The sequence below is a fragment of the Gekko japonicus genome, unplaced genomic scaffold (genome assembly GCF_001447785.1).
Source record: "Gekko japonicus isolate JY-2015 unplaced genomic scaffold, Gekko_japonicus_V1.1 scaffold2116, whole genome shotgun sequence".
NCBI classification, from domain to species: Eukaryota; Metazoa; Chordata; class Lepidosauria; order Squamata; family Gekkonidae; genus Gekko; species Gekko japonicus.
The window spans coordinates 86468-100659 of NW_015160285.1; the positions used below are offsets into that span (position 1 = coordinate 86468).

Sequence of the window (14192 nt, forward strand, 5' to 3'; positions counted from 1 at the left end):
TGCCAACTCCAGGTTGGAACTCCAGGACATAGGGTTGCCAACTCCAGGTTGGAAACTTCCAGGATATTTTAGGGATGAAGCCTGCTGAGGGTGGGGTCTGAGGAGGAGGAGGAAGAGGGGGACCTCAGACAGATACAATGCCATGCTGCCCACACTCCAGACAAGCTGTTGCCAGTCTCCAGGTGACAGCTGGAGAGATCTTAAAGCTTTGGTGCTACTTCAAAGTTCCCCAGGAGCCCAAAACAGAGTAGTGTTTTGGAAAATCTTTAGGAATTGTTTGGTGCATTTACGATGGGGCTCCTGGGGAACTATTGTTGCCAATCTTGGCCCAGCAGCCATCAAACCATTCTCTTCAACCCCCTGCTGTGCAGCTGACTTTCCCCTAGGGTTGCCAATCTCCAGGTGGGACCTGGAGATCTCCCACTGTTACAATTGATCTCCAGATGACAGAGATCAGTTCCCCTGGAGAAAATGGATGGTTTGGAGGGTAGACCCTATGACATTATACCTGCTGAGTCCTTCCGCCCCCCCCCCACAGCTGCCCTCTTCAGAATCCACCCCCCAAACCTCCAGGTATTTCCCTCCTTAGAGCTGGCAATCCTACTTTCCCCTCAGTGCCTGTTGGTAGGCATCTAAGCTTGGTCCTGTCACCTACTTTGGCCTTTGGGAGAAAACACATTGGGGCCAGTCCTGATAGGGTTGCCAACTCCAGATGGGAAATTCCTGGAGATTTGAGGGATGGAGCCTGAAGAGGGTGAGGTTTGAGGAGGGGTGGGACCTCAGACAGGTACACTGCCATAGACTCCACCCTCCAAACCAGTCAGTCCCACATAGGGAACCATTGTTGCCAATCTCCAGGTGAGGGCTGGAGAGCACTCAGAATTACAACTGCTCTGCAGAAGGGAGGGCAGAAGTCAGCTGAAGTCAAAGGGGCAGATAATGGTAGGTTGATGGTTAGCTGGGAAGGAGATGGGGTTGCCAACTCCAGGCTGGCAAATTCCTGGGGATTTGAGGGGTGGAGCCTGGAAAGGGTGGTTTGTGGAGGGGTGGGACCTCAGACAGGTAGAATGCCATAGACTTCACCCTCCAGACCAGCCATTTCATCCTGGGTAACAATTGTTGCCAATCTCCAGGTGAGGGCTAGAGATCACTCAAAATTACAACTGCTCTTCAGGTAGCACAGATCAGTTCCTCTGGAGAAAACAGTGGACTCTGTCATTATACCCTGCTGAGGTCGCCACAGCAAATTGACACTGTTTGCCCAAAGTCAGAGCACTCTCCCAGAGCTTCTTTCTGGATCTCTTTGTATTTATTTCCACAACGGGCCTTATTCCTAGTATCAAATAAATAAGTAAGTAGGTAAGTAAGTGCAATGCTGATCCAACACTACAAGCTTCCAGTCTGGCTCTGTTTTTCTAAGTGGCTAATTTAAGAACATAAGAAAAGCCTGCTGGATTAGACCAGTGGTCCATCTAGTCCAGCATCCTGTTTCACACAGCAGCCAACCAGTTGCCCTGGAAGACAAACAGGGCATAGAGGCCAAGGCCCTCCCCTCTTACTGCCTCCCAGAATTGGTAGTCAGAGGTTTGCTGCCTCTGGATATGGAGACTCCCATCAGTCAATATGGCTAGTAGCCATTGATGGACCTCTCCCCCATGAATCTATCTATCCAACTTTCAAAGCTATCTATGCTTGTGGCCATCACTACCTCACCTGGCAGTTAATTCCAGTGTTTAATTACTCATTGAGTAAAGAAGTATTTCCTTTTGCCTGTTCTGAACCTTTCCTCAACAATTTCATTGGGTGCCCTCAATATTATGGGAGAGAGAGAAAAGGCTCCCTTTATCCACTTTGTTCACCCTATATATAATTTTATAAACCTGTATCATGGCTCCCTGTAGCCATCTTTTCTGCTAGACTGAAAAGTCCCAGATTCTTCAGCCTTTCCTCATAAAATGGTGCTCTAACCCCCTCATCATCTTGGTTGCCCTCCTTTGTAGTTTTTCCCAGTTCCACAATGTCGTACAATGCAGCTATTGAAAGAAATGGTATTGTTAGGAAGTGCTGGAGTGTTGTGTAAGATTTCACAAGTTGAGAACATTAAAGCTGAGAAATTGCTTGTGCAAATGTAAGGTTCTGTCTCTGATTTCCTCTAGAGCCCCCAAGTTACTCTGCATGGTCTTTCTCCCCCTCTCTCTCTCCCCTCTCCCCATGTCCACCTTCTTTCCTCCCTGCACCAATAACCCCTCAGATCTGCGGAGAATGACAGCTGGCTTCATTGGTATGGCCGTCTCCATCATCCTCTTTGGGTGGATCATTGGCATGCTGGGCTGCTGTAAACAGCATGAGCTCATGCAATATGTAGCTGGACTGCTCTTCCTTATGGGAGGTGAGTTTTATTCTCATCACAGCACCATTTCCTGAGCAAATGAAGGGCTTGTGTGGATTTGGTGTAGTGCCTGAGATGCAATGAAGCAAAGCCGTATTGGTTTCATAGAACATGAAACCCCACTAGTTAGATCATCTGTAGTTTAAAATGCTTGATGTTATTTTCAGATGAGAAAAAGGGAAAAAAAAAAAATGGGGCTGTGCCAGGAACTGGCCAAGTGATGCTACTGACCCTGCCCTGCACAGCCAGTGTGGTGCTGCAGCTATTCCAATCAAGGCTGCTACAGAGATGTGTGTGTGGTTAAAGGCATGAAATCCCATTGCAGATGTGGGCTCCCACTCTGTAGGAGCATTCCTAAAAAAAGCACAGCTCTAGACTTTTAATTTATTGCACTTTTACCCTACTTTCAGTCCAAAACATTGGGCTCCAAAGTGGCTCTGAGGAGTTGCTGACATTTAAAGCCCAATTAAAATGCTTAGTTTTATTTATCTTTGGATTTGTATCCTGCCCTCCCCGAAGGCTCAGGGCGGCTCACAAGGGGCACGAATACCCAAGTTAAAACACTAAAACACAGAAAATATAAAATACAATAAATACAGTTCGCTAAAAATTTCTTTACGGTGCTCCTTGGGAGGAATGCCTCTGTGCGGATTCTTCTGTTTTCAGCCATGGCAGTTAATAGCTGGAAATCCTCCAATGAAGCAGGATCCAGGCATGATGGAGTAGTGCATTTCCCCTGCTTTTCAAGAGGATTATGGCTGTGCTTCCAAGTCCATGCAAGGAACATTCATTGCTGTCTACACCAGTTTGGTGTAGTGGTTAAGAGCGCGGACTCTAATCTGGGAGAACCAGGTTTCATTCCCCACTCCTCCACATGCAGCTGCTGGTGTAACCCTGGGTCAGTCATAAGTTCTTTCAGAGCTGTTCTCTCAAGGGCAATGCTCCAGAGAGCTCTCTCAGCCCCACCTACTCCACAGGGTGTCTGTTGTGGGGAGGGGGTATAAATCCAATCTCCTCTTCTTCTACATTGGAGAAATTGTACAGCAAGAGGGATGGGCTGGCAGTTGTTCAGGATTTATTAATCAGCCATAAAAAGGCTGTCATCTTCCTGTGGTGCTGGTTACAGAAGGGTAGAAAGAATTCAGAATAGTAACTATAGTAATGTTTAAAATAAATCCTTCCAGTCTTTGTGATCTTAAATAGCAAAGATGGAAGAGTAAGGGAACTTCTGCTGGCCTAGATTAACAAATGATATTCTAGTGCCACATTTCCATCATGTAAAGTATTTTAATATAACAGTAAAGAAGAATGCAGTGTTGGTTTGGGTTTTTTTGCTGTAAAATGTATGAATATGTTTATAGATATGATCTTGCTCTTTGCTGGGGTGATGATAAATGACATTTATCTTTATCTGCCAGTGTTCCTCACCCTTGTGTTTCCCTTTTCTGCAGGTACATGTTGTATCATCTCCCTCTGCACATGTGTGGCTGGAATAAACTTTGAGCTGTCTCGTTACCCCCGCTATGTCTATGGGCTGCCAGAGGACATCAGTCATGGCTATGGCTGGTCCATGTTCTGTGCCTGGGGAGGCCTAGGACTAACGCTTCTGGCTGGATTCCTATGCACACTAGCCCCCTCCCTCAATACCCCTCGGACTGTTGTACAGAAACCCAGACAGGAAAATGGTGCCGTGTGATAACTACAGAAAGAAGAGCACAAGAGACTCTAGCAAGCACAGTCCAGCTCCAGCAGTAGGGTGCTGCCAACACAGCGCGGGCCTCAGAGAATCATAGAGAAGGGTGGTCCCCCTCTGTGGAACAATCTAAGTGATTTAAATTGCTTTGACAAAGACCTCTAGGAACATCACTCTTGGATTCTTCAGACTGCTTGTCTTTAACACAACTATACTGGCCAGGATTATTTCTTGCTTCTGGCTTGCCTAAAGGAACGTTTTCTGTTAAATTGGGTGTGATGCTGTAAGGGTCTATGTACTGTTATGTTGAATCAGATTTCTGCTAGAAGCAGAAGCCACTGTGAATTCCCTTTGGTATCCCATGACCTTGGAGAGCTCCATTTCTGACAGAACTCTGAGTTCCAGTCAGAGGTGAAGGCTGAAGGGAACTCCACCCAGCCTCAGTATTGATTCTCCTCTACAGCAGAGACACAATGCTGTTGTAAGTGTAGCACTGACTACTGCATCAAATCTACTTTCAACACCAGCTTCTTTTGAGAGGGGTTTTAGCCATCCAGACAGGGAGGGTGGAAAGTCCCGGACTACTCAGTATCTGAATCTTGTCAGTTCTGGAAGCCAAGTACCTATGACAGAAGTTGTTCGTAAAATAACTTGTGCAACAATGCTCCGACAAACTAGAAAAATGTGCATACAGGCTTTAGGTGCTGAAGGAATTCTTCCACAAGAGGGCAGGCAGCTGTGATTCAGTTCACAGATTTCTATGGATATGTGCAAAACTAAATCAAGCTCCTAGCTTGTGAAATTCATGCTTTTCAGGGGGAAGCAAAGTAGATAAAACTGAATCAGCCCAGCAAATGAACCAGGGCTACTGTCCTACAAATGATGCAGTCATAGCAACTAATGTGGTAGCAAATGAACTTTTGCCAACTCTTCAGACTGAATGTGGAAAATACAGATTCATTCATGATTATTATTTTGGAAGATGAGTATTCAAGATGAGCACAGAAACTGAAAAACTCAACAGCCCCTCAGTGACATCCTCTCACAACATGGAGAAAAGGAAGCTCTCTCTCTCTCTACTGAAGGGACTCAGCTTGTTGACAAGCAGAACTGGGGCTAACTCAGGAACATCAACCATGGTGCTGGGGCAGGAGAAGAGCACCAGCCTGTCCTCACTGTGCTGTGCTCCTTTTCTGTCTCCCCAAAAGACTGCACAGGAGCCTTTTTTTAGAGAGCTGTTTACATTGTATTTTTAAGTGGCATGTAATTAATTACTCAGTGCTAAAGTCATTGTATTCATGGAAAGTGTGATTTTTTTAAAAATGGAAGTTGTAAGTCTCAACAGGCATTAAATTAAAAGGCTTGAGTACACTGAGCAGATGGAAGTTCTGTTCTACGGAGACACAGCAGGTTGTGATCTTAACCCTAGCACACTGCCTCTGGCACAGGTGGGGAACTGCCACATTTTCCCCCCTGCAGTCGCACTAGTGACTCCTTTCAGCCACCAGTCTCCTCTTCATTTCCCAGCGATTAAGCTGCATGTTAATATGGAGCCTGTCTTACTTCAAAGTGAAAAGCCATACTAGCACCAGTAGTCAAAGCAGACAAGTAGTACATCCTAATTTTGGCAGGTGAACTCAGTACATTTAGCTCCAGTGTATAGGTACTTTGAAGAATACTGTGGCAGGTTGTAGAGCACAGTGTTCTAATGTCCTAGGGGGGGTGGTATTGGAGGGTACAGGTAGGGTATCATTAGCCTCATATGCAGCTTACAGTGTGCTTGAACTTCTTTTGCGTACTCCAGCATTTTACACCAGTGACATGGGATATGCACCATACATGCATTAGGACATCATCGTAGGGAGTTCGCTCCCCTTTCCTCATCTGTAGCCATATAACAGTTGCCTGTGTCAAAGCAAAAGATTTATTTTTTTCCCATTAAGTAAAATACAACAGTTCAGTTCCAGCGGTTTCGATTTCAGCCTCTCTACCCAGGCTTTCATATCCAGCTTGAGGTATCAGGCATAGTACTGAAGATTGGCTTTCTTCTTGGCTTGAACCTCCAAGATTCCTTCCATGTAATCTTCGTGGGTGAGCTCTGTAGCTCCATGGCGGAGTGCAATCATCCCCTGCCCCAATAAGAAAACAAAAGTCCAGGAAGTGAGACTCAACTACATATCACACATCCTGGCACGGCCACACTGCATTTACCATGAATCTCCCCAGTTCAACATTTGCTAATGGAATTAATTTCTACCATTTCTTAATGGAAACATAACATGGAAGCAACTTGGCCAAACCTACTTACCGCTTCCACACAGACAGCCTTGCACTGTGCACCGTTGAAGTCATCTGTGCAACGAGCCAGCTCTTCATAATTCACATCAGGGCTGCAGAGAACAATTATATTGATATCTTTCCACTGAAGAGGAACAAGTACATTGAGAACATCTTAAAAACTATAAAGCCAGGGTTGAGAAGGCTCTGTGCTGATTTTTTTTTAAAATTCTGCAAACAGGAAAGGTTGAATTCTGCAATTTCTATAAATTATGCATATTTGTCCAGTATCCATAGTGTCTTGTTTTGTAGGATTTATTCCAGTCTTGCTAATTGTAAGATAGGACAAGAAGGGCAGCAAAACTCTAATTTTATTTCAGCCATCAGTCTGGCTTCAGCAAGTGCTCCACACACATTCAGATATATTTTCTCAGGCATAATAGCTATAACTTGGGGGGTGGGTGGGAACAGAATGAAAGCCAAGATTCTCAGAAAGCCCAATTGTGTGGCTAATAAATGGCCCATTCCATTTTATCAGTCACAGCACGCACTCAGCCGTATCTAAAATCTACTATCAATACTGAAGGGAAAACAATAAGTGGCCTACCAACATGTGACCATTTTCACTGAAAATAAATTGGTTTCCTTCTTTTTTAACATCAATACCTGACATTCATCTTGCGTGAATGGATCTGCATTATCCTGGCTCTGGCTTCCTCATTGGGCATTGGGAACTCAATCTTTCGATCTAGACGGCCTGAGCGAAGTAGAGCAGGGTCCAGGATATCCACCCGATTAGTTGCAGCAATCACCTAGACAAAGGAGATTACTATGGAGTGGAACAAACAGAGGATTCTGTATGCTGGATGCAGCTGAATCTACCAAGACCTCCCTCATGAGTTAAATTTCTAAGTTATTATGTAGTATGCATCTATAGCGAAAATTACCTTGACTTGAGTGTTGGGCTGCAATCCATCAAGTATCAGCAGCTCCAACATGGTCCTTTGAACTTCCCGATCACCAGCTTTCTCACTGTCAAATCTGAAAACAATCACAGGAGAGAGTCAGCTTTGTTACCCCAACTGATGTCCTGAAAAACAAAACAAAAACTCATTCATTTCACCTTTGACATAAATGTATAAATCCAATTCAAACATGGCACCAGTAGACAGGCAAAAACATCTTCCCTGTACTTCCATATCATCATAGTAAAATAGAAGGTCAAGGTACATGGAGGGGGTAGCAGTGTCACCACAAAGACACCATTCCTTTCCAAGCCAGTAATAGTGGACTGACTGAGGTAGTGGCTGGCTGGTTAGGATGATCTTATGTAAGCTGTGTATTGCTGTAGCTATGCGGAGCCAGAAAAATGGGACAGCAGGTTTTTTAAAAAAGTTACTGGGCCATACAAAGCTACAAAAATCTGATCACCTACTTGCCAAATGATATGGTTGTAGTGTCACCACAAATATGCTACTACTGTAAAACTGTGCTTGGCAACCAAACCCCCCCAATGCTCCTGTATTTCTCTTCCTCAATGCAGAGGGTATGAATAGTACAGGAAGTCTGAACATCTAGGCTGCAGAGCTAAGATGCAGCTGTGGAAGGCTGTGAGTGGACATAAGCAGTTGCTCTAAGTTACTCCTGACCCGTTTTGCAAACTGGCAACGTAGAAGATGTTAGACTGCTGGTTAAGTAAGAGTTATTCTTGCAAGCCAAGTATACAGGAAGCTGCCTTAGACCACTTATGTCAGTCAAAATCAGTACTGTCTACTCAGACTAGCAGTGGCTCTCCAGGGTCCCAGAGATAGGTCTTTTCCATCCCATCACCTGGTCCTTTTAACTAGAGATGGCAGGGATGAAACCTGGGACCTTCTGCATGCCAAGTAGATACTCTATCACTGATCCATGTATCCCACTCAGTAACAGTTTGCTAAAGGAGAAAAGAGCATGGCTATATAGAGGCATCCAAACTCTTGTCACCAAACACAGACAAATAAAAAGTAGTTCCTAATCTTGCATGACTAATAACATTAACATTTGCATAAATAAAAATAACTCTCAAACTAATCTAAAATTTCTCTTGACTCACACACAGAGCTGTAGTAATATGGAATTCATAAGTTGATTCTTATATAATTTCAGACGCATTCCCTTCTGGTCTGAAATAATTCAGTATTGGCACATACACCTTATAGATTTATACCTGCAACTAATGCCAGGGGGTATGATTTCAACTGAAACTGTATCAGATTGCAAGAAGGATCCCTGTTATTACCACACAGTTCTGTCATGAGAAGTAAATTCAGAAAATCTTCTGAAGTGGTCCCATGACATGTATTTGTACTGAACTACAAAAACCTCTTTCCTCCCTTGCACATTATGTGCCCTTGAAGAATTATGAAGGATCCTATAAATGCTAAAGAACAAACTTTCCTGGAAACTCCCTATGTGTTTGACATGGAAAAAAGATCCTGAGTATTTAGCTCAGATTCTATAGAAAGGTCTCACCTCTTTGTGCCAATGGCATCTAGTTCATCGATAAAGATGATAGAAGGTGCCTTCTCCTTGGCTAGTGCAAAGGCATCTCGCACCAACTTGGCACCATCACCAATGAACATCTGAACCAACTGTGGACCAGCCAGCTTCAAGAACGTAGCCTAAAGGGCAGACAGATGAAAAGGAAGGCAGATGCAAGGCTGGAGAGTTCTGAATAAATTAGATAACCTAGCAAACAAAGTAAGCAATAAACCCAGATTCTGCATCCTAGGAGTCTCCATTTATATAAAGTAGAGCAGATTTATTATACTTTCATCCTACTTTTCAGTCACAAGTTGATTCCTAAAGCAGGCCACAGAAATCAAGATCTAATACAGATGAATATCATTATTCATTATACGAAATGTTCCCTGGGGAGAAGAATGCCAGTCAGTCTGTAAGTATTTGGGCACTGTGGATGGGTGCCTATCTACTTCCTTGCTCTCTATCTGCTGAGACCATCAGTAGCAGGTACAACCACAGGGGGTGGTGCTCTCTCTCTTCTGGATCTAGCCACAAGGGAGGGATACCTAGTTAAAGATATGCAGATGGAGTATTAAAGCATTCAGATTTCTGCATGTAGTACTCAGTTATGAAGTACCCTAATGCATATCACCACACAACATTGCCTTTCTCCCCTATAACCAAAGTGGAGAGCAGATCCTTTAGGAAACTGATAAGAAATGAATTACCTTTGTTTGTGCAGCACATGCTCTTGCTAAGAGGGTCTTCCCTGTTCCTGGAGGTCCATACATGAGAACCCCTTTAGGAGGCTGGATACCAAGGTTTTCAAATTTCTCTTTATGATTCATTGGCAGGACAATGGCTTCTACCAGCTGTTAAAAAAATAGAAAGATAATTAAATCTGCCTTCAGTGTTGTCCCCTTAAGCACCAAATTCTACTGTCAGCAGCAACAGCAGGGGAAAAAAAGCACACCAAACAAACCAAAAGACCCCACCACACGCCTTAAAGCCCATACTCCACTTTGCATACAACTTGGTCTCTTGGTTTTCACCTCTTGGATCTGCTGTACTCCACTTTGCATACAACTTAATATTCTTTGCATGCAGTAGTCTCTTGGTTTTCACCTCTTGGATCTGCTTATCTAGTCCCCCAATGTCACTGTACTGTTCTGTAGGCCTCTCATCCACCTCCATGGCTTTCACACGCGAGTCATACTCTGTAGGCAAAGTCTCTAGAATCAGGTAAGAGTCCTTGTTGACACCCTGTGAGTAAAAAGCCAATTATTATCCTTCTTTGTTCCTGTTAGCAAGGTCTTTTCAGATTCACATTTGTTATGGCTATAAACCCTGCAAGAACATGGGGTAGTGGGGACAGAATCAGAGTTTCCAGTGGCATGGGAGAAATAGGACAACGTAAATATGTAGACATGTTGTTCTAGGACATTAGAAGACTTTAGCAAATGTTGCTGCTTTGGGTTCATTTTGGATCTTGTTTGGCATTGAGAAACATGAGATGGATGTTTTATTATTTAAAAGGCAAGCAGTTACAAAATGGGGAAAAGGGCATAATAGTCACTGATCTCCATGAAAGGTACAGAATATTCAACTGGATTGTAAGAATTATTAGTCCAAGGCATGAACTGAGAACAAAGTTCTCTCTACATTTCTTACTGATTTACTATTTGAGCACTAAAAGTTCTATCAAGGCATTCCTTAAACCAACACTAAGCTGTTATTTTGCGAAGTAACTCGGGGTGTATGCAAAATTCTGGATTTCTTAAATATTTCAGCCAAAACTGAAAAGTTACCACAAGCTACATCACTGTACAGCCTTCACATATACCCTGGTTAATTTAATAGAACAGTTGACATTTAATAAAACAACTGACAGATAGTTGAGGAACATAAAGGTTACTGGGGATCCACCAAGATTATTAAGGTGCTGTATGAATGCTTTTCATGGGAAACTGTCCTCAAAGATATCTGGTGAGGAGTGTGATTTATCAGAAAACCAACCCAGTAAGTACATGTTGCGGCTCATGCTGGTGTACAATAGAAACTGCTCACCACTAGATCTCCAGGCTTCAGTTTCTCTGCATCAACTAATCCAATCACAGGCAGAAAGTAGGTCTGTTGAAGAAGAAGAAAAAAAGAAACAAAATGTTAAAATTGGACTTCAGAAGCCTGGCATTTTGATCTGGGAGTATGAGTCTTTCTTAGGAAGATGCCCTGGGTCCCAATCCCTGACAAAGCCTTCAGGGTGAGGCAGAATGTCTACATCTTTAATGAGGTTTCAGTGAATCTGGTGGAAAGGGGTTGGATAAAGTCTGTGCTTTGAAAAAAACCAATCCATGACATGTTCAGTTACAACAATTTCAAGATAGCACATGCTTCGAAGAGCTGCTGCTAGCTGGGAGTAAACAATGCTCTGCTAGATAACTGAAGGTCTTACCTCAGTACAAGGCAGCATCACATGTTTTCATATAAATGACAGGAGACTAGAACCAAAGTTCTAACTGCCTCGGGAGGTGGTTGGATGCTCCTTCGCTGGACGTTTTCAAATGGAGGCTGGACGACCATCTTTCGGGTATGTTGCAGGGCTATCTTTCGGCTATGCTCCTGCAGAGTGCAGGCGGTTGGACTAGATGACCTGCAAGGTCCCTTCCAACTCTAACATTCTATGATTCTACTCTCTGCCAGCAGAAGATTTCTTCTGTTTACAGGGATGCAAGCCCATGTGCACACATATACAATTTTCAATTACTCTACCCTCCCACTACAAAACCCAAATCTGCCCAGCAGAGCTGCTGAGGGTTTTCTGACCTCCCCCCACCCCAGGGCAGCACTGTAGGAAGGATGGAGATCTGCCATTTTGGGGGGGGGGATGGAAAAATTTATGTGAGCAGAGCTCCACTCACAGTACTCTGGCTCCAACTCTTACTGTCTCTACATACTGTTCTCACCTGTCGAGTAGAGGTTTTGATGACAGCACACTTGCCCTTCCTTTGAGAATCTAGGTCAATGTTTGCTCCATCTTCTTCCTGGTCATTAGGGTCAACATCCAGCAGCTAGAGATACAAAGGGACTATTAGGAGGGTACTTGATCTAATGTGAGGCATATAGTATTTGCAGAGGCTGCAAAGAAATTAAAGAGTACATCAATGAAAATATTTATGGCACAGGAGCAGCTCGGTGATATAGGAGCTGGATTAGATGATCTTGGGGGTCCCTTCCATGATTCCATGACTCTATGATATGGCTCCTAAACAGAATATCAGACAGGCCATACTGACAGCACAATAGTTTCATGACTCCAAAAAGCTTAAATAAAAATATATAACCAGATGCATATCTACTAAAGCTTAGCAAATCACACACCTTTGAGCTAGACAGTATATTTTTTAGGATGTTGATCATCATCTCCTCTCTATATACACAGTTTTTGTCCTTTTGACACTATTATTGTGAAACAACCACCAGTCCTTTTCACAAAATACCAAACGAATCTCTCATATTGCAGTGAAAGCTATCTGTGGTAACAGCTTCAATTTTATTAGCATAAAAAACTTACCTCTATGACATTGGAAACAAGGTAAGGCAAGGTCTTATTCACTTTTATCTTCTCACTGTTTTCTTTGATCTTATCTTTCATGGCTTGTAGCTCATGGGTCACTCTCAGCACCTCACTCTTCATGATCTGTAAAGAAGCCCATACCATTATTTAACAAAGGACTTCTGTTTTTAAAGCATTATCAAGTCAAGAAAAAAGGAAGCAGATAAACTGAGAAAGCAGAGCAGTAAACAATTTGTTTCAAAAACCTACATAAAATAAATAGACTAACCTGGCCCCTAAAATGTAAATAAATGCACGCAATAGGACGATTTGCCTTCTATGATGCACAAATTACATATCAGCACACTAAAACAGGTCAGTGTTTCCCATCCAGAGTACTTTTTGAGGCACTGGATGATGGTAAAGGGTTGCCGAAGAGCCAGCGCTGTCCGAAGACGTTTCCGTGGTCATGACTAAACACCAAGGCGCACAGAACGCTGTTACCTTCCCACCGAAGTGGTACCTATTTATCTACTTGCAATTTCTTGCTTTCGAACTGCTAGGTTGGCAGGAGCTGGAACTAGAAGACGGGAGCTCACTCCGTCTTGCGGCACCCGGGTCTCGAACTGCTGAACTACTGACCTTCCACAGCCTGCAGTTCAGTGTCTTAACCACTTGAGGGGGCAGGGCAAATTCGGGAGGGAGCATTGCCCCAAGGGCCCCCCATGGCTATGAGCCTGGAGTCCACCTTCCAAAGTGGTCATTTGCTCCAGGTGAATGGATCTCTGTTGCATGGAAATCAGTTGTCATCCCAGGAGATTTCCAGCCACTGGCCTGGAGGCTGGCACCCCTAGTTGATCATAGTGCTACTTTCAGACGATCCAAAGGGGTGGACTAGAAGTGGGCTCAGAACACGAGATGTAGTCCATAACAAGAGCATGTACACCCAGAGCAGGTTGGTGGAAAAGAGCAGAACTGGAAAGGTCTGGCAGGGGAAAAGAACTTCATGACACCAAGTTTATATGAAAGGAGGATTACAGACTAGGCCAGCCCTCCTCAACTGCACCTTAATCTCGCTGTCCAGCAGGCGGGTCCGCTGCACGATCTCTTCCGTGGACATCTTCAAGACCTCCTCGCCAATTCCATCCTGTGGAGAAATACACCGTCATGGCAAAAGCAGCGCCGACCCCGCTCGCTAACACGCTGGGACCTTTCTGAGGACACCTCCGACGGGCCGGAGTGGTGGTGGGGAAGGAGGAAGGTCAGTTGGCACCCAGAGGAACCTCTCCCCCCCCCCACACCGGTTCCCCCTTTTCCTTACCTCCGCCTCATCCCAGACCGACGCCATTTCCCTCTCAGTAGAACAGGGAGACTGCGTGTTTGAAGCAGCCGATTCCACACCCGCGAGAGAAGTAGCTCCAGTGACTATTCTTGACGTCACGCCGCACGCGGCTCTCACTCGAACGCAGTCCCCGGCTTCCTTTCCCCTCTTTCTTGTCAGCCCGGTGGACAACGCTAAATCGTCGAAACTACCGAGATAGTCGAAACACACGCTTTTTTGTTGAGTCATGTGACTACGCTCAAAAACGCTGAATAATAGCCTAGAGTCGACGATGAAGGTCCTGCCGCCATCTTAGAGTGGGGCAACGGCCAGATGCGCGAAAGGTTTGCAAACCATAGAGACAAAATAACGAGAGAACAAGGACCGCTAGCTTCCGGTTTAAGTTAGATTTCTGCTTTTACAGCAAATACAGAACACATTAACATGTAGGCGAGCG

General features: G+C 44.3%; 2 protein-coding genes across 2 annotated transcripts in view; one reads left to right on the top strand and one right to left on the bottom strand.

Annotated features, from left to right (window-relative positions):
• The window catches only part of LOC107114154 (transmembrane protein 178B-like), a 15527-nt gene extending 11366 nt beyond the window's left edge, over positions 1-4161 (top strand). Inside the window, exons 4-5 of the mRNA XM_015415596.1 lie at positions 2252-2389; positions 3841-4161. Coding sequence (XP_015271082.1) covers positions 2252-2389; positions 3841-4085 — 383 coding nt within the window. The 3' untranslated portion in view covers positions 4086-4161. The remainder of the gene's footprint in view (positions 1-2251; positions 2390-3840) is intronic.
• A 1628-nt stretch (positions 4162-5789) lies between these two features.
• PSMC3 (proteasome 26S subunit, ATPase 3) lies at positions 5790-13892 on the bottom strand. The gene is made up of 12 exons (XM_015415605.1): positions 13736-13892; positions 13481-13561; positions 12433-12558; positions 11825-11929; positions 10929-10991; positions 9987-10124; positions 9590-9733; positions 8871-9019; positions 7307-7400; positions 7026-7171; positions 6391-6472; positions 5790-6211 (listed from the first exon to the last, which is right to left on the bottom strand). Exons 1-12 carry the CDS (start codon positions 13760-13762, stop codon positions 6101-6103), a joined length of 1266 nt encoding a protein of 421 aa, XP_015271091.1. The 5' UTR covers positions 13763-13892; the 3' UTR covers positions 5790-6100.
• Positions 13893-14192: the final 300 nt, after the last annotated feature.